We start from the raw sequence: 25,488 nt of genomic DNA, 5'->3' as shown, positions 1-25,488 counted from the left end.
AGGCAGGGCATGAAGTAATCAAATTTAAGAAGGGGGAGAAAGCAATAACAGCCTTGTTGGGCTGACTGAAAAAACAAGGAAAGGGTAAAGCCATTTTCTGAGGTTGTACTAATGAATTTTGCCACTGTAGGAACTCATCAATGCAGAAAAGGATCCAGATACCATGCAGAAAGACATGGATGTTGTTGAGGCATGGGGTAACAGCAACAAGACAGAGTGCAATGGTGTAAGTGCAGGACACCGTACTTTGGGGACTGATTCAGGACACTCAGCATTACTCATCTGGAACCTCCTTTTAGTCTATCGCAGGATTCCTCTAAACCACAAAGTGATGTCACTGAAAAAGGCACACACCTTCCTGGGCTACAGCTGTGGGCACCTTGAAGGTTAAGAAATACTAGAGTAGGAATTTTGAAGATTTAAGCTTTGGACTAACATGTCTAATGTAAACGATACGAATCCCTCTGATGTATGAAGCTTTCAGTGTAATTAACTTGCAGGCAAGTTCTGGTAGGATCCTCTGTGTCAGGTGGACTAGACTGTGCACACTGAATTGTTTCATCACCTTACTGTCCCCATAATCTGCTTCTTACTCCTTCAGGAGACTGAAAGTTGATGTCACATATAAAAAGATGGTCTTTATAAGCAATTACAAGACACTTTATGGAGGTTCAAGAAAATAATTTCCACATTTTAATCATTTAGGAAGCCCAGAAGAGAACCCAAAGGAACCTTGAGAAGACGCAACCTGCATGTTGCTGTGGTTGCTGCTGACCTTTGGGAGCTGTTTTCCTGCTAGGACAACCCATATTTAAACTATACATCTCAAAGACAGGGGAAAAATGGAAGACAGTTTTTGGAAGACAGGTTATTTGGACACTGTGTCCGAAGTATGACCGGGTGGATGATATTTTTGTTGTGATTATTCTTGTTCTCATTATAAGGTTAAACTTCTCATAAAATCATGAAGAGATCTTGTGGACTGTCAAGGAGAGACTTCCCCAGCACTACGAGCAGAGCAAGGAAGGGGGTTAGGTAAAGTCCTTAGGAAAAATGTTGCAGTGACTGGCATCAATACATCTATCGCACAATAAGGATGAATTAATTAAGTTCAAGGTGGACCTTTCTCAGCCTCACTCCTATTCTGCCAGCTTTTTGCACCTGTGCTGACTCTTATTGTTCAGCTTTTCTTTCTGATCCTTTCACCATGTGTGTGGGCTACAGACATGTGTCTCCTGGCTCTCCGAGCTGGCGGAGTATCTCACTTGCATCTCAGTAATCAAAGGAGATTTAGGAGCTGTCAGGTGGTCTCACTCCTTCAAAACCCTCTCAATGACAGTGACACAGATTGGTAGCTTTCAGGAAGACGGCTGCTGCCAGTGTAGGCTTTGATAATAGAAATGGCAGCTGAAATTTACTCAGAGGAAAATGTGCAGTCACAGAAGGGTTTCTCATCATCTGAATTTTCAAACTGCTGTGTGTAACACTGGGGGCCCCATTTCTCATAGCTACAACGGCTAACTTCAGAGCAGTTTTGTGACTTTCTGGGAAGAGCCCAGCATTGGTACAGGAGCTGTAAGCTGAGCTGATCATCTCCCTAAAATACCCCCTCGGGATCAACAACTTTGTGGTTCTGCTTGAGACCAGCTTCCCATCAGCCTCTCCATCGTGACGGAAGGGTCTGGACTGTTGTGAGCGCACAATGAACAAAATATGGTCCAGGATCTTCAACTGACAGAGAAAGTGTAAAGGACGTGTAAGGATTGTGTAGATTTATCTAGCCATGTGCCTGAGAGGCATGCATACATATACTCCCTGTTTATGCATCTCCTTTTGCCTCTTCTCCCACGCTATTGCACCAAAATCTACATGCATGAGGAGGAAGGCAGGTTCTGGCAATGTTGCCAAAGGGCTGCTAAATGCCAGGTCAGCCAACAACTTGAAAGCGAAGCAGGGTCGTTGTCTTCTCCTGAGAAGTATATATATATACACATTCTCTTTGTACATGCTAAAATATTTAAATATGTAAAAATATGGATTATAATTAGGGGAAAGATAGAATAGATTTGAATTTTTAGCGTACCCTTGGTAGTTCTTGTTTCGTTTCTGTATGATGCCCTCCACACAAAAAGATACTTCACTGTAATTGTGCCCTTCCAGTGTAATCATGTAAATTTTGCTCTTGTTCATGTTGTTTTTCCTTTGCGAGCTCTGCCACGGTTATCGTGGCCATCCTGGAGGGAAGAAGGTAAGGACCCCCATGGAGTTGGGGCTTGCAAGATTAAAGCTTCTGGGAGTGAGTGGGGAAGTTTATTCCCCAGAGTCCCACAGGGCTGCCCTTAATACAAAGGTTAGCAAGCTGTACTGCTCACAACTCTATATCCAGGGAACTGGGATTTCATACTGACCTCCAAGGGCAATAATATCTTCTGCAGCAACCTACGTGTTGATCAAGAGAGTTTTTTGTGGGTCTAGAGATCATACGTCTTTGGAATGGGCACCATTAAAAATGACAGATCTTTGAATCATTTGGGATCTGCTTTCTCATGGCTCTTCTCCTTATGGAGACGATTACAGCTGCGAGAATTTATTAGGCTTTTGCAGGAAAGCAAATGCAAAGCTCATTACACAGTTATCATTTCTGCTGTTGAGCTTCTTCCTATTTTTGTTTATTTATTATGCCAAAGTATTTTGAGTCTTTGAGTTGGAACCCTCTTGCATGCACACATTTTCCTCTCTAGAAATTTGATAAAATGGTTTGCTGGATATATGAACTCGCTTCTTGTTTGGACCTTTTCAGCAGTAGACCCCTCAGGCCTGCAGACGAAGGTTGAAAACCATTGATCAGGGCTATGCACAGGGGAACGGCAGTGACTTGCAGCAGCTGTTTGTCAAAGCCTGGAAAACACTAGTGACAAAGCTAATTAATACATTTCTCAACTCCATGCCTTCTATTTAATGCACACGCTAGCAGTGAACTGTATTGTTTCACTGCAATCCAAATATCCTGTGGTAATGTGGCAATGTTCCTATAACGTTTACTGAAAATTTCATTAAAAGATACTGTGTGAAAACAGTATTTTGGTTGTCTTCTCCTACTGGGTTTTGTTTCCTCCTATTTTGTTTCACTCTGAATCCTTGATGTTTATATTACATATGATAATGTTTCAATATTATTGAAACAATTTGAAGACTTTTTCTTAATATTTTCAGATCAACTTTTATTCATAATCTTCCATTTCACTAAAATGCCTATTTTCCTACATCAGTTCTCTCCCTCATGACTCTAATAGTTCTCATTAAAGGTCTAATTCCACATTTACTTGCTGTACAGCCTAAAATGGACGGCTACCTGTTCTGTCTACTAATATACACACCAGCAACTACATGGACACGTCGTGCAGCTAAATAGAAATCCACATTTCTATACTTTTAGGGTACAGTAAGATGTAAAAATCCCAAAGCCTCCATGCTCTATGCTGCAGTTTAGCTTGCAATTGTGAACGTTGCTATTTATCTTGCGGAAGGTGGAAAACAGTGGTGCAACATGCACATGTGTGCATACACACACACACATGCTTCCAGACCTTATGGACAGTTACATGCAAAGTTTCAACAAACTTTTGCTTCGCACCGTGAAGGAAAAATCTGAGGGTTTTTAAGATTGTGACCCTCTGTCAGATGTAGCAGAAAGGCGTGGATATCTTAAAAGGCCAAAAAGAAAACAAAAAACACAGACCAAAACTCCAGAATTAAACATATTTATACACTATTAAATGCATTTATACTAGCCAGTATTTGCAGATCAGCCAATACTAAGAAACCCATCTACTATATCCATATTTCACCTTTCACGTATACTCTGTTTGTAGGTTTAACTAATACAACACTGGGAATAGAAAAGGACTTCAAAGAAAAAAATAGATATTATCCATGCTGCCCACACTGATCCACAGTTCATTTCAATAAAAGTATTCCTTAAAAAAGTCCCTAAAAGTGTCTACCAAAAAATTCAGGCTTCTTTTTTTGTTACCTAGGTGTCTATTTGGACAGTGGGGCTTGATGATAGAGTTTTCTGACCCCTTGCCCTTCAGAACCCCAAGGGGATGGCGTCCCTCAACCAAGAGATCGGGGATCCCTCCTGACGGCTGGGTCTGAAACAGGAGCTTTGATCCAGTGCCTGCTGAACTCCGTGGGTCTCAGCCAGCGTCAGAGGATGCTGGATCAAGGCTGGAGGGTCTGGAAAACATTATCTAGATATGGTGCATGGAGCCAAGAAGTAAAGCTGGTAGAAAGAGGAGAGTGGGAGAAGGAGAGAAAGAAAAGTGTTCAGTGAAGATTTTTCTTCTCCGTTTTACACCAACACTTACAACTGCACAGAATTTTTCAGCCTTTACTACTGGGTACTCTGGGGAATACGAAAATCTGCCATGTCACACCAAAGAACAGGCAAATAACTATTTTTCCTGTCTGCATACATACAATTACATATCTTCTCTCTTTCTCTGGTGCCTTGTCATATCAGCCTCTGCCTCATTGTATTTTTAAGAGAACTACCTGGCCCTCGATTCTTGCTGCACAAATCAAACCAAGTCATTGCCCATTTTTGCACACTGAGAAAATCCCCTGTCCTAGTCAGACGACCTAACATTTGTTCTGTAATGTTCCCATGATTCAGCTGAAAGAAAAAAAACAGCAGTCTCCTGGGTAAGAAAGGGTGTAATTGCTCTGGTTAGAAGAATTAACCTAGACAAGCACGAAGAATACAAAGAAAGGGAATGCCTCTTGTTGGAGACTGAATTTTGCTCTTGGATATGCACCTGTAACTTCTTCTGAAGTTAACAACATATCAAAGGCAGGATTAGGCCGTAGGACATTTGCATCACGAGCCATGGATCCAGAGCAAGGGTGGGAACGAAGGCCCTCTTAATAAGCTACAACAAGCAAACATTTTAGTTGCCTACCTGCTCCATTTCGGTAAAGGTGCTCTGCTCCTCATCTTCCTCCTCGATATCCGACTCTCCCACAGCAATAGGAACACAAATGGACAGGTCAGGATTGGTCATAAAATCATCATTGTCTGTAATTCCTAGGTGTTTCTCCCCATTTTTATTCATCCCGTCCTCAGCGTGGTTCTCTTTGTGGTTCTCCATGTCTTTGCCAAGCTCAGCGGTTGTGTGACTGTTCACACAGTTGTTAAGGGCACCTGAATTCTGGGCAGCAAGCTTCATCATTGCCTTCTTTTCGGCCGTCGTCTTGGGGTGCCGGAGGACATTGCAGCAAAAATCCCACGTTGTGTGTTTCACGTACTGAAGACCCCTGTTGATCCGAGCAAAAGCAAGCTGCAGGTTGTTCATCTCCCCGTCCTCGTCTGGTGCTGAGAGGTTGTCAGCACTGAAAGAGCTTAGCAGCAAGGCAAGGAACAGGTTGAGCACCTGAAATCAATAAAGTTAAAAGGAAATCAGTGATTAATTGTGGAGGACAAATGTTTGGTCTTGGTAGTAGGAGGGTCTGAGTTTCATCTCGTCTGTGCCACCGTAACACCACCAGCATTTGTGGAACTACCTCTTATTACAAGTGGTTTCAATAGGAAAAGGAGGTTTGCAGACATTTCTGAACACTTTAATTTCAGGTGGAGAAGTTTACCATGGACAATAACACACTCTGACATTCCCTTTCCCCCTCCACTATCTCAAAATATGAAAAAGAAAAGGCAAAGCTCAGAAAGAGAATATGTGATAAATTTTTCATTGGAAGTTATATAGTATAAATATTCTCATAAGTGGTGGTATAATGAATTTCCTGTAGTTGTCAGTATTCCATCTTGGAGAAAATCACTAATTGCAACACTAATTGACATCCAGGAAGGTACTGCTTACATGTAGGAAAAGACTATAGGAAGAATGTTTTCAGGACCTTTTTGGTTTTTACCCAGTGTGAATATTGTTATCTATATTTCATAGCATATAATATATAGGGACCTGGACAAGCTCAAGAAGTGGGCCCATGTGAACCTCATGAGGTTCAACAAGGCCAAGTGCAAGGTCCTCCACCTGGGTCGGGGCAACCCCTGGTATCAGTACAGGCTGGGGGATGAAGGGATTGAGAGCAGCCCTGCAGAGAAGGACTTTGGGGTACTGGTGGATGAAAAGCTGGACATGAGCTGGCAATGTGCACTCGCAGCCCACAAAGCCAACTGTATCCTCTGCTGCATCAAAAGAAGCGTGGACAGGAGTTTGAGGGAGGTGATTCTGCCCTCTACTCCACTCTGGTGAGACCCCACCTGCAGTACTGCATCCAGCTCTGGGGTCCTCAGCACAGGAAAGACACGGACCTGCTGGAGCACATCCAGAGGAGGGCCACAAAAATGATCAGAGGGTTGGAACACCTCTCCTATGAGGACGGGCTGAGAGAGTTGGGGTTGTTCAGCCTGGAGAAGAGAAGGCTCAGGGGAGACCTTATAGCAGCCTTCCAGTACCTGAAGGGCCCTACAAGAAAGCTGGAGAGGGACTTTTTGCAAGGGCCTGTTGCAATAGGACAAGGGATAATGGTTTTAAACTAAAAGAGGGTAGATTTAGACTAGATATAAGGAAGAAGTTTTTCAGAATGAGAGTGGTGAAACACTGGCACAGGTTGCCCAGAGAGGTGGTAGATGCCCCATCCCTGGAAACATTCAAGGTCAGGTTGGATGGGGCTCTGAGCAATGTGATCTAGTTGGAGATGTCCCTGCTCACTGCAAGGGGGCTGGACTAGATGGCATTTAAAAGTCCCTTCCAAAACGAACTATTCTATAATGATATACACATGCATGGCACTTAAACCAAATAGTACATTTGGAAACATTTCTAGACATTTCTGTTTTTTCACTTCATATGTTTCACATTGTATGTTTATTCTGACTGTGAATAAACACCTAAGAGGTAGTATAGTTTTGAAAACTTTTCCCTCCAGGCAAAACCAAGCCATCACAACCAGGATTAATGTGGTCAAATCTGAGCAGGACTCACCCCCAAAGCAAGATGGTCCTGGAAATGCTGCTGCTAGTCAGGAAAAAACTATTTGAAGATTTTCACAGATGTATGTAAAGATCCAAACTGAACTGGAGACTGTAAGTTGGCTTCCTCTTGTTCCTGCATTTTCAGAACTGTCTACCTTTGTTGGTAGTGCATGGCAAGATTAGACACAACTTCACATTTGGGTGACATATTTGATGATTTAAACCTCTTTTTACCTTCTTTTTTTTTTTTCCCCAATAAATACAATTATATCCAATAAATAAAACCAACTTCTTCTAGAAGGCTATTCCCAGTAATACATCTTGCAGGCTGGTCATCAGCTGCTGTGTATGGGACATTACACCTGCTCGTGGTCTGAGAAGGAATGAATTACAGCTTTCGTGCTGGACTGACAAGGGCAAGAAGCTCACACCGGAGGTAGATGCCTGGGATGATGGGAATGGGGCAAAGGTGACTCAAACCAGTATCAGTTAAAATATATTTACTAAAAATAAACTAGGACCAAATTGCCTGGTATCAGCTCATCCGCTGCCTGTAGAAGGTGGGTGGGTGCCAGCTCTGTGGCACTGCAAGGGAGAGATCAGTGCTGCAGCACTTCTACCATTTTAGCAATAAAATGGACTTTGTGAAGATATTTTCTCTGTGAGCTCTTAATGCTACCAGAAATACTTGTAAGTCCCCTGGCTTCTGTCTTTCCGATAGTATTTTAAATTGATAAAGTCAGCTAAACCAAAATAAACAGCATAAAAAGTACTTATATTTAACTGGGCCTTACCAAAGAGCCAGAATCTTTTTTTATCATCCCCCCACCCTGTTCCCCCTTATTTAAAATACTCAGAATATATGAGCTGGAATTTTGCAAACTAGCCTGTTCTTAATCACTCTGGTGACACCGCATTTGAAATGTCCTGTCAGTACGATTTTGTAAAGTACCCTTTGCAATCACCATGATTATAAAAGAAAGCAGTTGGTAGCACTGCGGAAACCCATGTCCATTATGAACTACTGAATAAACTATTGCTGCACTGAGCACTACCCTGCTCTGAAGTAAAGTGAGATTAAAGCTAATTGTTTCTTAGCTGGTCTGTCATACTGGAGTGTCACTGACAGCTTGTGTGGGTCTCCTCTTAATCATTGTGGCAGTCTGGTATGAATCAATCTTTCATTTCATATCCCACTCGGATGTTTTGCAAGTGATGTTGTCTAATAGGTAGTTGAAAACCAGAGTAATGGATATACTGCCAAGCAGGTGGGAGCCCATCAGTGAAGAAGTCAGTAGTGGAATCACTTTAGCTGTTTTCAAACACATTTGATAGAACGATGGGGTCTCAGAGATAACAACATTGCTACAAGTGTCCTGAAAATAAGCACGTGTGTAGAGAAGAGACACTGCCCAGGTCACCAGTGCAGACAGAGCTTGGAACAAGCCACAGTATGTGTCTCCTTCTCAGTGGCAACCTAGGGACATGGGAGGGAGCTGGAGGAAGGGAGGGATAAAGAAATCCAGAATAAAAATCTTCTGGACTTCATAGGTTCAATTCAGTTACCTTAATAGAAGTGTCTGCTGTTCTTTGAGGTTATCGTCTGAGACATCTGCACCAGACCTACAGGAGATATGTGTCCTCCTAAAGCTCCAGCTACCACCCAACCAGAGCACGATGGGGTGTTGCAGCAGGCAACAGACTGGAGGTGTTTAGGAACTGAATTACTCTTCAAGGATGGCAGCTGCCTCCAGACTCAGACTGCCAAGCTTGAGGGGCATCTAAGCCCCATTGCAATCAAAAGAAATTCATCATGTAGACAACGGAGCCTGACCACACAGAATCACTACGTTTGGAAAAGACCTGTAAGATCATCAAGTCCAACCATCAAATACAGATGACCACATTAGGGCTGCGTGCAGCTGCCGGTATGTAGTCATCTAGTGCCAACTGACCCTAGCATGCCCAAGTCATCCTGAGGCAACTGGCCAACACGACACTATTATGGGAGATCTGTGTCTAGTTGGAGGACAGGATGGATACCTTACAGTATCCCCAGTGGCGTTAGACAAAACTGAGTCAAGCCCTAAATCTCTGCAGACTGTAGTGGCAGCTCAGATGTCTTCTCCATACATGAATACCTCCATGTAGGCACCAAAATTGTGTTATCTAAAGCTGAATTTCATCCTATACTTCATTAATTCTGCTGTTCACAGAATAACTTGTTTGAAATGCTTTGTTTTAATCTTCCGTATTTATTTCAGATGTCAAGCTACACTTACACAAGTTTATCCAGATACACCTGCAGGTGTATATAATAGGTGGTAACATTCTTAGTGTTGTTATTTACCATGTGTTATTAAGGCAATGTTGTTTGCTTCCCAGAAATGCAGCTGACATTTTGCACAAAGAGCTATTTGCACTTCATGCTTTTAGCCAAAAATAAATCTCAAATATCATTCCCTCCTTCCTTTATGAGCAGGTAACCTCAGAGGTGTATTGCTGGGCATTCAAATAGAGTGAACTGCTGTATAAGCACTTTATGTTTACTTATTCCCCCCATTTCACTGTACACTGCATTTTCCAGAAAAATATGTGCTCAACCTGTGACACACCACATTTCCTGTAAAAGGTTACTAATAATATCCAGTCCTCCTGGTTGCTAACGCAATGCTTTCAGTTTAAGTAAAAGCAAACTAAAGACTAATTCAGTTTTCAAAAGCAATGGCATATGGATCCCCTTAAAACAAAATCTGCTTTCCAGCGACACCGAGCAGCCAGTCTCTGAAAGCAGGTCACTTTTTTGGTCTTTGAGGTTAAGAATCAAATGACAGATGCACTCAAAGAAACCCCAACTCCTTTAGCATAATGATGTTAAGCATTTACCCTAATGACATTACAGCATGCTTTCTTAGGCTTTCTCACTTTTAATGCCTTTCCAAAGGATCAGATTCATCCAGCCTAATGTCAGGTACCTCCCTGAGGTGCTTAAGCTGGAGTTTTCCTAGGATGTCTGTAGATGACGGAGACAGCCTGGCATCCCAGGAGATGCCAAAGAGCTGAATCATCTCTGTCGGTGCCTATTGAAACCTAGGCTAGCTTGGGGTTAGTGTCTCACATCTTGATTAAAGTTAGGACACTTACCAATGCAGACCAAGTAACTAACACAGAAGCAAAGAATCACACAATATCTCAGGTTGGAAGTGACCCATAAAGATCACCAAGTCCAACCCCCTGCTCCTCGCAGGACTACCTAAAACTAAATCATATGACTAAGCACGTCGTACACGACTTGTCAAACCCAGTCAGGTGTCCAGAAAGTCCTTCTTGGTGTCAGTTTGGTAATCCATGCTCCAGGCTAGTGGTGGCCAACCTTTATAACCAGGCAACCAGACAGTCCTGAAGGGCAAAGGGGTCCAGGAAGGCTGGACCTTCTTCAAGAAGGAAATCTTAAAGACGCAAGAGCAGGCAGTCCCCATGTGCCGTAAGAAGAGCCGGCAGGGAAGACGACTGGCCTGGCTGAACAGGGAGCTTTTGCTGGGACTCAGGAAAAAAAGGAGCATTTATCACCTTTAGAAGAAGGAGCAGGCAACTGAAAAAGAGTACAAGGATCTCGTTAGGTCATGCAGAGAGGGAATTAGAAAGGGAAAAGCCCAGCTAGAGCTCAATCTGGCCACAATCGTAAGGGATAACAAAAATGTTTCTATAAATACATTAACAACAAAAAGAGAGCCAAGGAGAATCTCCACCCTTTACTGGATATGGGAGGGAACATCGTCACCAAGAATGAGGAAAAGGCTGAGGTACTTAATGCCTTCTTTGCCTCAGTCTTTAGCCAGACCAGGTATCTTCAGGGTATTCAGTCCCATGAGCTGGAAGACAAGGATGGAGAGCAAAATAAACTCCCCATGATCCAGGAGGAAGCAGTTAATGACCTGCTATGCCACCTGGCACTCACAAGTCTATGGGGCCTGATGGCATCCACCCAAGGGTGCTGAGGGAGCTGGCGGAGGAGCTTGCCAAGCCACTCTCCATCATTTATCAACAGTCCTGATTAACACGGGAGGTCCCGGACAACTGGAGGCTTGCCAACGTGATGGCCATCTACAGGAAGGGCCGGAAGGAGGATCCAGGGAACTACAGGCCTTTCAGCCTGACCTCGGTGCCGGGGAAGGTTATGGAGAGGTTCATCTTGAGGGCGCTCACAGGGCATGTGCAAGATAACCAAGGGATCAGGCCCAGGCAGCACGGGTTCATGAAGGGCAGGTCCTGCTTGACCAACCTGATCTCCTTCTATGACCAGGTGACCCGCCCAGTGGACGAGGGAAAGGCTGTCGGTGTTGTCTACTTGGACTTTAGTAAAACCTTTGACACTGTCTCCCACAGTATTCTCCTGGAGAAGCTGGCGATTCGTGGCTTAGACAGGTGCACTCTTCGCTGGGTAAAAAACTGGCTGGATGGCCGAGCCCAGAGAGTTGTGGTGAATGGAGCGAAATCCAATTGGCATCCGGTCACAAGCGGAGTCCCCCAGGGCTCAGTTTTGGGGCCGGTCTTGTTTAATATCTTTATCAATGATCTAGATGAGGGGATTGAGTGCACCCTCAGCAAGTTTGAAGATGAAACCAAGTTGGGTGGGAGTGTTGATCTGCTCGAGGGTTGGAAGGCTCTGCAGAGGGATCTGGACAGGCTGGATCGATGGGCTGAGGCCAGTTATATGAGGTTCAACAAGGCCAAGGGCCGGGTCCTGCACTTGGGTCACAACAACCCCATGCAACGCTACAGGCTTGGGGATGACTGGCTGGAAAGCTCCCCCGCAGAAAAGGACCTGGGAGTGTTGATTGACAGCCGGCTGAAGATGAGCCAGCAGTGTGCCCAGGTGGCCAAGAAGGCCAACGGCATCCTGGCCTGTATCAGAAATAGTGTGGACAGCAGGAGTAGGGAGGGGATCGTGGCCCTGTACTTGGTGCTGGTGAGGCCGCACCTCGAATGCTGTGTTCAGTTTTGGGCCCCTCACTACAAGAAGGACATTGAGGTGCTGGAGCGTGTCCAGAGAAGGGCGACGAAGCTGGTGAGGGGTCTGGAGCACAAGTCTTTATGAGGAGCAGCTGAAGGAGCTGGGGTTGTTTAGCCTGGAGAAGAGGAGGCTGAGGGGAGACCTCATCGCTCTCTCCAACTACCTGAAAGGGGGTTGCAGAGAGGTGGGTGTTGGTCTCTTCTCCCAAGTGATGAGTGACAGGACTAGAGGAAATGGCCTCAAGTTGCGCCAGAGGATGTTCAGGCTGGATATTAGGAAAAATTTCTTTACTGAGAGAGTGGTGAGACACTGAAACAGGCTGCCCAGGGAGGTGGTGGAGTCACCCTCACTGGAGGTGTTCAAGGAACGTGTGGACGTGGCATTGTGGGACATGGTTTAATGGGCATGGTGGTGTTGGTTGATGGTTGGACTTGATGATCTTACAGGTCTTTTCCAACCGTAGTGATTCTGTGATTCTGTAACCTTCACCAGGTGAAAGGAAAGCACAGGATGTTTCAGCCCCATCCTGAGCAGAGCTGCAGCACGCAGGTAGCAAGCCTGGCATTGCATAAAGTGCTGCACCAATTCTGCGGTCACAGCAAGTGAAGAGCATAGAGACATGAAGCCATGAAGCTAATTCCTAGCTCCCCAGCCATGGGGAGAAAGCAGGCTGCTGGAAGGACCCCTGCTTCCCAAGGAGCCCTAGGCAGGCGCCGTTGTTGGAGGTTGGGAGACACGTATACTGCCATGGTGGATTGCAGTCTGAATGCCTCAGCTCCATCGTCTCCTTTTGTTTTGGCCATCATAGTACAAAAACAGACAGTGTAATTTCAGATGACACTGTCCGATCAAACCCTCTTTGAAAATATCTGATGGCATACTCTGTTGCTGAAGTTAAAATACTTTTGGAGCAAAAGCATGTGACTGCTCCCTCATTTCTCTTCCATTCTTGTATTTACCTTGATTTGGCAAAAATGGAGGGATATAAATCTTTATGTATTTAACCTTCCACCGGTTGCTCAATCAAACAGTGTCCAGCCCCTGCAATCTTCTTGCTCTCCTGTGAACAGATTCAGTAATGCGTTCGCTGCCCTGCACTCTCGTTGGGGTCACGCACTGCACTGAATATAGGCTGAAAACCCACTGGAAAGTTTAAGGCCATTTCTTAGCAGATTGAAAATAATTCTGTATTTCATTTAGCTGGGAGCAAGAATGATGTTGCACCTCCACAAGTTCAATGGCATGGTTAAGCCATTACCAAAGTGAGGTCCTCCGCTACTGGTTTGATTGCAGAGGTTCTAATATGAGTTGACCCACGTGGTTTTTCCTGTAAAGGGATCTGGCTTGATCGCACACTGCCAACAAAACAAGGGAGTTTGATTTTCAAACCCCTGGTCCTTTCCTGTGCATGAAGTTTAATGAACTTCACATTGAGCAGCAACTAAGGCCAGATGTTCTCATCTGCCCAGACCACACAGGACAAATCCTAGTAGGCTGGAGTCAGAGACGGGACCACCTCTTCAGGCAGGAGGTTCATAAAACAGAGTAGTTCAGGAGCTGCTCTCATGCACACTTGTTTGCTTCTAAGCCCACAGGACCCTTCAAAGAACTGAAGATATTCAGACTGCAGATGTGTACTGTCATCTCCACTGCAGGAGATGGAGGATAGAAAGGACAGTTGAGGGCACCTATGAGGGACTGGCATCACCTGAGGGTGGAAGAGGAATCTCCTAGGAGCCAGCTCAGCAGGTTTTTCTATAACAACAGGGTCTAGAGCAGAAAACATGTCCCATCAGTGAATTCTGTCATGAAAAAACCAAAGAAGTTAAAACAAATTGTAGCCCCGTAGCAGCACATTGCTACTTCTGTTACTCAGCTGCATAGAACAGCCCAGGCACAGCAGCATGGTGAGGTACCTGCTAGGATCATCAGCTACTCATCTAATACTTTTTTTATGGATAAAATAGGACCCATACACCTCAAACTATTCAAACTCACTTCTCTGGCAGTGCCTGTTAGACACAGACTAGCAAGATGCTCTTCAGGCACTCTCTGACCAGTGGAAGAAACTGATTTTCTTCCTTCCTGTTTGTTTTCTGATAGCAGTGGACATCTGCACTGTTCTTTAGCTAGCACAGACGGGAAAGACGCAGTTTCCTCTTTGGACACTTCTAGCAAGCCTAATACAATATGTACCAATTATTTTATTTTGTTTACTGTAGCAAAAGCCATGAAGCTGCAGAAAAACCTGCTCATAAAGGGGCTTTCACTGCATCAAGAAAGTGTAAGATCTAAATTTAAGCCAGAGACCTCTAGTAGTAGGTCATCTAGTCCATTTCTCTGCTACTGGAGGATTATTTCTTTCCTTGGAAGCGTATTTTCCAATCTTCTGTACATTTTCATCCCAGGGCAAAGTTTACCAAGAGAGAGTACTCCTGCAAAAAGCAATTTACATGATCAGTTATTTTCTATATTCCCTTTTCTATTATTTCAGCTATCTGTGCTTGGATAAGAGGCTTATATCCTCCCAGTCCAGTTTCTCTTTATCCTGTAGTCAATCACATAATCCCATTCTCGTGATATCTTAGTTTCTTGCTGTTGAAATGACCATGATACCACAAGTATGGCATGAGATCCTTGTGGCCAGGGACAGGTGGGAGAGCATACAGGTTGGAGCAGGATCAATCTCCTTCATCTTTTTTGCCCAAGATCAGCTAGGAAAACACATGGAAATAGGAATATGGACTTCCTGCCTTGCAGCCGTACAACTGTGGAAGTGGACTGCGTTTGATCCTACAAGGCAGGCTAGCAGTTATAGATGAGATGTTTGTTGCAGGTATAGTACTATAGTGTGTGTGTGTGTGTGTGTGTATAGTACTATAGTACCTGTTTGTTGCAACAGGAATTTTTTCTTATCAACTCCATGTTAATCTGTTCGGTGAAATAATGTGTTTATCTATTTAAATATAATTAATAATATAAATAAATATAATAATATATAAAAAAGAACATTTCTAAAAACAATGAGCCAAATTCGGCTTATTTCCCATGTAAGATCCCTAAACTACTTTATGATGGTAATGAAAGCGGATGTTCTTCACAGGAAAGAAAAATTGAAGTAATATGGTAGGAATAATTCTCTGATATACAAATACAAAAGAGATTTCATGTGAATGATTTCCATTTTCCCTAAGAAAGAAGAGAACAAGGCCTGATTTTTCCCCCAGCCTCACAGCTACCATGTGCATTTCCCCTGCCTGTGCAGAGCAGCGCTGGCAGACGGTGTGCTTGAAAAGCCCAGCCTTGGGGCACAGCTGGCACTCACACTCCCTTTAGGGGAGTCGAAGGCATCGAGGGTTCCCTTTATAGACAGGCTAGATCAAATCCATATGGTCAGTGGAGCTTGGGCCCAACGTGTCCCATCCTAAAACTGATGGCCGCACCAGGTGAGATGAAACAAAGGAGTAAAAATGCCTTTTCTCTCTGTTGACTGTGAACAATAAGTAGGGTGGCAGATACAACTGTAGCTATCTGCACGGTAGACTCTAGAAACTGGGTGGGGTGAACGTTCCCCCTATTTCATTAGTGTTTTTGTGGTATTTATCATAAGGCTAAGAGTTTTGCTGACCGTTCTCCACTTCAGGTATTGACATTACATTTCCCCGCAGTTTCAGTGGTCTCCTGCACAGCGCTTGTCTTTAGGCAGTACAAGGCAGAGAAGTGATGCGGGATGGCAGCTGTGCTCACCCATGTTTGATGGTGTGTGCATGGGTGGGGGGAACGGTCACCCTATTTCTCGCTTCAGAGTTTAAAGGGGTATGTATAATTAATGGGACAGATTCCTCGGTGCTGTTCTCACCATTTTACATAGGAGTAAATCTTCTTGAGTAATGGAAGGGTAGTATAAGCCCATTAATTACACTTCACGGCATCTTTGTGTCACATAAGAGTTTTTTGAGGTCATTTTAAGCTGCCATTCATCCCTCCCTGCTTTCAGTGGAGCTATAAAACTGCACTAGCACTGGGGTATGTCAGACCTGGCATGGGTACATCCTATTGAGAGGAGGCGGCAGGCAAAGGGCAGCGCGTCAACGTTGCTCTTGCTGCCAGTCTGACATGCAGGACCACACGACGAAAACACCTCTTCAGAGAGGGAGGCTGAACTGGGAGAGGAGAGGCTGGTGCTTCCCCAGCTCCCCTCTTGCAAGGACCAGCCACTAGCCTCTGCTTCTCCTCTCCCCCAGCCTCTGCAGCACCCCAAAAGCAGGCAGAACGAGGGGACCTATGTCCTTGTCACCCTGAAACACAGATCTGAGGCAACTCATGACACTTCTTACCACAACCTGGTGGATCCCTCATGTTACCAAGTCTTCTTCATTTGTTGTCCACCTACGTGGGTATAAACGTGCACACAAACTGTACCACTCCAAATGCTGGTCAAGAACTACTGAACTGAATTTAGGTTTTTTTATATTAGCTGATGACTTTCAGTGTTTTTTGAAAATAAGTCCCTTAGAAGTATCAGAAGACGAGTCTCTAGAAATCAGGTGCTTCCTGATCTGAAAATCTTATTCTCCAAGTCCGATTTGAGAGAGGAGGGTGGGATGGTGAGTGGAGGCAGATATATTCTTTCCACTACTAAAGCCACAGTGTAAAAACAAACATGTTCCCACAGGTTTTTCATCAGATATCAGAACACTAATTCACCAGCATAGCAAGAGCTCCATCAGAGCTGCTGTGGACTTCTCCAACCACAGTCTAGGCGGACCAACAGTGCTATCAGACAAGTCCAGTTACAAACCTCTCTCAGCAAGACAGCTGTGTTCATGATGTTAAAGGCTCAACATACCCCAAAAGCATTAGGGAAACTACAGAAAGTTTATTGATTACAAACCAAGAGAAAATTACCTTCGTGCTCAGTCAACAAAAGTGTTCAGCTGTCATGGTGATGAGGATGTCAAGACGAAGTGAACAAGACAGACTGCACAGGCTAGGACTGACTACACACTTGAGAGTCTTTGCTATTGCTGCTCCCAACAAGGAGTCATGATAGGTGAGAAACACCCGTATTATGCCTGGAATATTTTCACTACTCGTATGCAAACACCACCTCATCAGCTGCTCTATTAATTGTTATACAATGCCTAGACACAAGAAAAAAACCCTAAGGTTGGAAGTTTAATCTCTATGGTTTTTACCCGGAGACCACACCAATCCTAACCCTGCATGGTTGGGCTCACATGGAGGACACTACCCAGTCAAGGCAGAGTGGGAACCCTGGAGTCATCCCTTTGAAACTCAGATCCTACACCTCCTCGGAGAGGGGAACACCCAGCCAGGACCAAAGACTGTGCTAAGATTTGCACTCAGTCATCTACAGGCCATCGTGTCCCTTGAGGCAGTCAGGACTGGAGATCAAGAGAAAGAGGTAATTCCCATTCACACATGGCAGAAAACATCTAGGGAAAGGTAAGCCACAGAGAAACCAAAAGGTTAAAAAAACCCCTGGAAACAAAAGAGCAGACAAAGAAAAGCAGTAAAAATGGCCACAGTAAGGAATGACTTCCCTGCATTGAATATATTACACAAAAGCAAAATCAATATGAGGGTAGGCCCAGAGACTAGAAAATTAAATCAGAGAGTCAAGAAATAATTAATATTAGCTTTTCTTTCTTCTTCTTTTTTTTTTCTTTTTAATAGGGAGGGGAACACTATTTCCTTTAAATTTTTTTTCTAAGCCATTTTCCAGGTTTGATATTATAACTTGGGCTCCATCACGGATTCACACTTTCCTATTAAGTGAAATGTGAAAAGCATGCCTGTTTAGTGAATTTGGGGGGTGTAAGGAGGTTCTGACTTTTGCGTTTTGCAAGTGCAGATTCCTGGGAGGGCAGAACAGAGTGACAGAGCTGTCTGCCAGCCAGGTGTGTCTCTTTCAGGAAAGCTACGAAATAGATTTCTAATAGTAATTTTGTACAGTACAAAATCTCCTGCCTTCACAGCCCACAGCTGGGCTTTCAGCTTCCACATACCTCTGCTAGAGAAGACAGATGACCCAAAAGCAGGACAAAACCCTATCTTTCATTAAAGAAACAGGGCAGAATTGTGTACCAGCAGTGGTACTGGTTACACATCCAAAATGAGAGCCACCCTGTAGTTGCAAGGCAGGAGGTGCTGACACACACGCCTCACTGCAGTCCTAAAAAGTGACCTGTTTCCTCTGCCACCATCTGCTCCTGGCTCCCGTGGTGCTCCCAGTCAGCAGCCTGTCCCCTTTGGTCTCTGGCTTAGCTGTGGCTACTTCTGCAGGTTTCTTAGTGTTTCCTAAAGCCCCAGGGAGATATCCTTGTTCTTCTGCAAGGAATTGAAGGCAGTAGATGTCCTTTCTTCCCACAGTCTATGTCTGCAGGATAAAGCTGGCTCTAAGCTGCGTTTTGCAGAGAAGCATTACTAAAAACATAAGAAAAGCAATTCGTGGAGGACTGGCTACCAGCATCCTTCAGATCAAGTCTGTGCTCAACTGCATGATCAAAGCAAACTCTTCTTTCCAGGCATGATGACCTCATCTTTGACTACCTTCTTATATCAGGAAATACAAAGTTATTTTGCTGATGTGGAAATTTGAAAATGATTTTATTTATTAATTGTATTCTGTGTGCCTGGCTGAAATCCCAGCAACTGGCATTGCTCAAAGTCTTCTTTAGCGCAAGATGGACATAAAATTGGAGAAGCAAAAGAGAAAGTCAGCGGTGTAAGTTGTCCATCAGAGCATTTTTACGAGTTTATGCTCACAGCCAGTCTGCTAAAGAGAAGAATGGAACTGAGAGCTAAGCAGCTAGTCCATTTTATGATCTAAAAATTACATCTGCAGGAGTAAACAAAGACAAGGCAAGGCCTGTTCTCCATCCCTGAGGGTAAGCAGCTGACCTCCCTTCCCAGCTTTTCCCCCAGGCAGGATTGCTTCGTGGCTGCTGTCCCCAGCCAGGGCTGTCCCCTGAATGCCCAGGCACCAGCTGGAATGGGATGGCCAGGGAATGTCCTACCACACTCATAATATTTGAATTCATGCCCTGCCCAGTTTATAGATGCAGCCACCAGCCTGTGTTTTCAAGCAGAGAGACATCAGGAGTCATTTTGTACTTGCTGACACCCTCAGAAATGGGCTGGCATGACATCTAAATGTGGGAGACAAAAGAATTACAGGAGAGGAGAAGGGACATGGAAGTCCTTCTGGAAGGAACACCCATACAAAGGAGTTTGTAGCACAAGGAGCATGAGGGTGCTCTTAGTTGTGCGGTTGCAATAAATGAATATACATGAGGGAGGTCAGAAAGAGAAGGGAACTGGTGGTGGGGAGGAAGCAGCAAGCAGAGGAGAAGGGGGATGAACTGAGAGTAGAGCTGCTTGAAAAACATCCATCTCCAAAGACTAATGTAAGTGTCTCTTTTCATCTCCATGAAAATACAGCATCGAAAATATCAAGCATACTTCAATCCAAACCCTAAGATCAGTTAGCATGTACTCTTTTTGTGAGAAAATATGACTAGGACCCACAGAAAGCAGAGCTTCTGTGCAAAAATTAGGTTGGTCAAAAAACAAAACCACTTTTGCATTGAAATAATTACAAGAATTTCAAATGGCTTCAGGACAAAGACTTGGAATTTGCTTGTGCATTGGGAAGCATGAAGTCAAGATACACAATGAGGTGGAGCTCGCAGAAAATGTCATGAAAGGCAGAAATCCAAAGCAATGTTGAAAGAGGAGAAAATTTGCTCAAAGCATGATATTAGGAAGACTACAGCAGAGATATGTGGCAGTGTCAAAGAGGGAATTACTATAATCAAGGCCAGAGCTGACCAAAAAGAAAAAAATACATTTAAGGTAGAAGAAAAATAAAGGAAGGGCAGATTTGGGTCATATTCAATGAGAACTAATTTAGACAAGAGTCTGGCTAGGGATGACCCAAACAAAACAGGAAGAAGAAAAGATAACACATGAAATCTAGAGACAGGGAAATAGAACAAAAGAGACTTAAATAGCAGCAAAGAAACGGAGATGTTAAGAGGGAGGAAAAAACAAACAATCCGATTGTCCTTTCCTTTGCACCTTTCACAGTAATACAAAATCAGTGGAGTAGATCCGTATCTGTTGGAGATTCTCCTTGGCAAATGTGGGCCAGTGGTTTTGTTGGATTTAGATGAGTTTAACAAAGTAAGAGACAGCTAAGCTGACTTTTGGGAACAGAAGTAAATGGGGGAAATGTAGCAGGAGACCAAAGGCAGGACTACCTTGACCTCAAGAACTTCTTATTGTTCAATAAGACCCAAAAAGGCAGGAAACTGGCACCTAAACCTGTGTACTACATTTAGTTTCCAAATGTGTTCTTCAGCATATTTTCTTGGGAAGCCACAGACCATGTTACCACATACGTGCTAGGTAGAGAAATACAGATGTGAATATGCACTGTACATGGAAAAGATAAATTCCAGTCTCTTTTAAACATCATACACCTCCTAAGAAGGTTAAGGCTGTCATGAATAGCTGATTGTTCCACATATTCCTTTTAACAAGCTATTTCTAGAGGCAACTGTTAGAATGAACTGCTTGCTACTTACTTTTGGTGGGTAAAAATAATATTTTTAACTGATTTTTTTTTTTAAACAAAAGTATAAGATGTTTAGGAGTAATGAATAATGTATTAAATTTGTACCACCTGGTCTATTTTAATATTAACACCTTGCCCTTCCCTCTCAAGACATGCTAGGAAGAATTCTTTTGTCATTACCCTTTCAATGACATCCAGACAACTCGCACAGTGACATTAATAAAAAGAGACACATTTAGTTGTACTTACCTTTGCACACTCGTGTCCAATTAAATTTGACTCAGTGTCTTCTAGATTTTTAATAACTACCCAGATATTAGCAAGAACTTAACCACTGACAAAACCCTACTTACACTATTAACCAAGGACAGATGTAGTTCAAAAAATGGGCAATATTTTACCCTACTGATGCCTACTATATTAACAGGGCTGCAGTTTTTATTTTGAAAACTCAGCTCCTCTTCAATCCCCGGACTACAACCAAATCTCAACAAACAATCCACTAGTATCATCTTCACAAATAAAATATATATATGTACATATACATATGGTGGATCCTATTAAAAATATTTCAACTTGTCAGCAGTTCATATAATGAAGTCAATGCTTAAGCAATATTTTTAGAGAAATATGTCTGACTTGGAAGCACAATTAGAACAAAAGGCATAAGGATGGTTTCTAAGGGGCAGGTTGATTGAACTAATGTATTAGCATTCTTCTTCGTCTGCATTTCTAGTAAGTCTCACACCCATGAAGGTTAATGACAGATACTTGCATATTCCCTTATATACATACCTATGGAAGAGCACTAGCATTATGATCAGATTTTATTCCTCTCTGATACATCCCAGTGACTCATTTATAGATCAAGAAGCAATTCTTATAATTCTACCGATGAAAATCTGTACCAAATGCCAAAATCTGCCACAGCCCACTAATGAAACTGGTTTGGATTGCTGCTTTTGGGAATTCCTTAGTTTACAGATGAAAAAAAAGCCTTAGACTATTTTTTTTTTTCAGCCTCCTTTGAGCTCCATCAGAACCTAAAACTCGCTCCTCTTCTGTATGCCAACTTTTATTAGGTTTTTGGCTATTTGTATTTAAAAAGATCTATCTTCCTGTGGATGGATGTTGCAGGGAAATAATTGGCAGATTTTAGTATCTATTAAACATGAACACCATGTAGCACCTTAAAAACAGGAACTGAACACACTTGTCCCCTAATATAAGATGCGTGCTCAGATTTAGTCACCAAGTGCCAAGATTCAACTCTTCAGAAGAAACAACTGAGCCTGTGGCAGGATACAGAAACTCATAAATCTGCAGTGACAGAAGGAAGCAGATTACTTCTTAGGAGTACATTTTGAAAGTAGTTTCTCCTCCCATCTTTTCTCAGGTTTTCCCTCACATCTCTTGGGCAAAGCAGCCCTATACCTCCCAGTTTATAATGAACTTTACTTAATCTACCATACAATGGCATTTTTGAAACCCAGCAGTCTTTGATGGTCCATCATAAATATGCTGAGGTTAATTTCCCCAGACTTTTTATCACCAGCATCTGGTGTTACACATGAGGGTGGGATCACAGAATCACTACAGATGGAAATGACCTGTAAGATCATCAAGTCCAAATATATCTACTCAATAAAATAAATGATAGTTATTTCTGTGGGCACTGATAAATCCCACAATTTTAAAAACCTGGAGCCTTAGACAAAAGGTTTGTCTTTAAAGGAACCCACATGAGGATGCAAGCTTTCCATCTCTGCTAGGAGTCATCAGAGGCAACTGGACTGATTGATGGTTGGTGTCAGGATTTACCTTTTTGATTCATCACATGATGCTATCTGTTTCTGCTAGACCTTTCATTACTCTTGAGGCTGTTTAATACTTAAGTAGATATAGCCAGCTGTTTGCTCAAAAGCATCAGCTACCTGAGTGCTCTGCTTCTCAGACACTGCTCAAGCAAGGATGGATAATGGGGAATACGAATAGCAAAAATTGATTTAGGACACATGGACTATGCCGGTAGCTGGCATGAAAAATATGAAGGGAGAAGCTGGGAATTGTGCTGCGGTTTAGCTACTTTCCTCTGAGGTTTGAATTCTTCAGTGTCACACTAAATGTACCTGCTGCCAGCCCTAAGCATACATCAGTAGAAACAAAAAGGTTGGTAACATGCTGGCAGTTGTTTTGACTCTATTTTGCTTATGTCCCCAAATGTACTTATTTATGCATTCTGGGCTGCTCCTCTGCAAAGCTGTATGTGACTCGAGAAAGAAAATTCGCCTCCCTTATATAAGTGTCCAAGTTGATGAGGCAGACTCAGATGATGCTTCCACTTCTCGCTAATGATCCCTTGTGCTCCCTGGCTTCTTCTGGACCCTCTAGCTCTCCAGCCCCCATCTCCAGTATTTCCCCAGCTCTCATTATGGCTCCTGCAGCTTTCTGATGAGTCCTCCTCCTCCAAGGCGCCCAACACGCACTCCACTTGCCGCTTTGCAGATTTTGTGTGTCCTGACGATGACTGTTACTGACATGCCTATTCTCGCCTGTTTGTCTAGTGGCCTTCGCAGCTGATGCAACCAAAACACAAATGCACATCTCCAGAATGTTGGGAGCTGCTGAAAGAGCAGATAAGGTGAACAATGACATCCATGACACGAACACTGGGGTGCAGAGAAAGCAGAGGGAAGGTAGTACTCATGCAAGACTTGGGACAACCTGAACTTCTCTTTGAACCTCCAGTGGATGCACATTTCCTTGAAAAACACTGTTCTCCCCCAATGTTATATAGTTGCATCTTATCCCCTCTTCCTTCCATTTGGCAAGAAGCGGAACTTGTGGGCCCCAAGAAGAGCACCTGCTTGGTGGAAGAAGTACAATATACAAAGCTTGAGGACAGAGACCTCTACTGTCATTTGAAAATTAAAAAAATAAGACCTAAAAGGTTGTAACTTGGTCTTGCAATACCTCCTCCCTTGCTTTAATTTCCAGCAAGGAGACCTAACCTAGTATTTGCAATTAGAAGGCACACAATACCTTAAAATTCCAGTTAATTTATATTAATCATCAGATGCAATATAAATACTACATTTCCCTCCAAGGAGATTAACCTTTATTCACAGAGTGGATGTCTTTAGTGGCCCCCATGAATAAGAACATGTTTGTCATTAAATGCAAAAATAATTAACTTGATTCAGGGCAAGTCTGGCTGCAACTCTTGAGTTGTACATTTCTCTAGGGTTAGACAGTAAAAACCATAAAAATGGGGTTTTGGTAGTTCTAGATTTGTATGTAATTTGAAAAGAAAATAAGGAGATAGCTGGAAATGTGCTATCATATGTCATCGGTGTTCCATTTTCATTCATTTATCGGCACAAGAAATCTTAATGAATGAGGCCTCAATCCTTTGGGGTAAAGCAACCCTTAATCACCCTGTAAGAAGTTTTATGGTCTTGAAAACCCCTGGTGTAATGCTTCATGTCTTTTAAAAATGCCAGAGTCTTGATGTAGCTTCCCTCAGTGACAGTCCCTTCATGTCAGGCAGAAATACAAGTCTCATCTGAAGACCTTCTTTGATCATCATAATATGCTTTTGCTGTCTGAGCTCTTGAAATGTGAAATTGTAATCCACTTTTACCTAGGCCTGTTTGATGCCTAGCTCTTTTACTATTACTTGTGATAGTTCTTTATATCCATTTCATTTAAACAAAGAGAAAATCTGACACATTACCATAAACCTCTTTCAAGCCCGGGTGTGATCTGCTGAGCAATTTGCAGTGATGGAGATGTATCAGTATTGGGTGAGACAGGACTTTATGGCTACTTCTACACTAATAAATTAAATGTGCCCAGGAACATTTTCTGGCGCTGAGGACAAATGGAAAAGATCATCTTGCTCCATACTATTAAACTTCTTTATACCATGCGCTGACCACAAACTTCCCACTGGGATAGTCCCTTGCCTGTGAAACTCTTGTTACATCCATACAGTTGGCCAGTTGATGGGTACCCCCAGGATGGGCTACCAGTCTGCCTACACAGTGGCCATATACACTCCCTCTTATGTTCCTCAATTAGGGATCGTGGTGCTCAGGTGGTAACACTCAGTAATTAACTCTAGGAAGTGGTTTTATACAAAAACAAATCTCCCATGCTGAAGACCATACAATACAAATATAAGCCACATCTTACACGTTTATACACTATACACCACAGTTACCTCCTCCTTTTTGAGGTTTTTGTTGTTTGCTTGACTGCACACACCAAACTAAAGGCAACATTAGCAAACAAAGCAAAAAAAAAAAGTTAACAAAGCTAATCAGAATTAAACATTTATCACATGCTTTTACTTTGTTCTTCATGTTAAAAAATAGGCAGGAAAGCAAACAATTGATATGAATAGACAAAATTTTGCAGGCACACATAGAAAGTGACTTTGCCTAAGCATAGGATTAGGAGCCATAGCTATTAAATGTTAGCCACATTGGACCCAATGACTCCTTATGTTACTTAGGGTCTGTCACTTTGGAAAGTGATTCAGGATAGGAAATTGCTATGAATTTCTTCTCATAGACTAAGCTTCATGTATAGAATCATAGAATCATTTAGGTTGGAAAAGACCTTTAAGATCATCGAGTCCAACCGTTAGCCTAACACTGCCAAGTCCACCACTAAACCATGTCCCTAAGTGCCTCATCTACATGTCTCTTAAGTACCTCCAGGGATGGTGACTCCATATGCCTGTAGTCACTTCTCTTCTCCACCTAAACAATCCTTCCCATCCCAAATCTCTCTCTTGCACATCTGTTAGGCTAAGATCTGTGTTAAATGGCTCATCATTCCTCACACCCTTCTCCTTCTTCTAGG

At 43.1% G+C, this 25,488-nt stretch overlaps 1 protein-coding gene across 1 annotated transcript in view; it reads right to left on the bottom strand.

Annotated features, from left to right (window-relative positions):
• The window catches only part of LOC104259483 (sodium channel protein type 5 subunit alpha), a 220,916-nt gene that overhangs the window by 66,234 nt on the left and 129,194 nt on the right, over nt 1–25,488 (bottom strand). The window contains exon 17 of the mRNA XM_059819059.1: nt 4,965–5,435. Coding sequence (XP_059675042.1) covers nt 4,965–5,435 — 471 coding nt within the window. The remainder of the gene's footprint in view (nt 1–4,964; nt 5,436–25,488) is intronic.

The sequence above is a fragment of the Gavia stellata genome, chromosome 6 (genome assembly GCF_030936135.1).
Source record: "Gavia stellata isolate bGavSte3 chromosome 6, bGavSte3.hap2, whole genome shotgun sequence".
Lineage (NCBI taxonomy): Eukaryota > Metazoa > Chordata > Aves > Gaviiformes > Gaviidae > Gavia > Gavia stellata.
The sequence above is the reverse complement of the archived record's forward strand: the minus strand, read 5'-3'. Positions and strand labels throughout refer to the sequence as shown.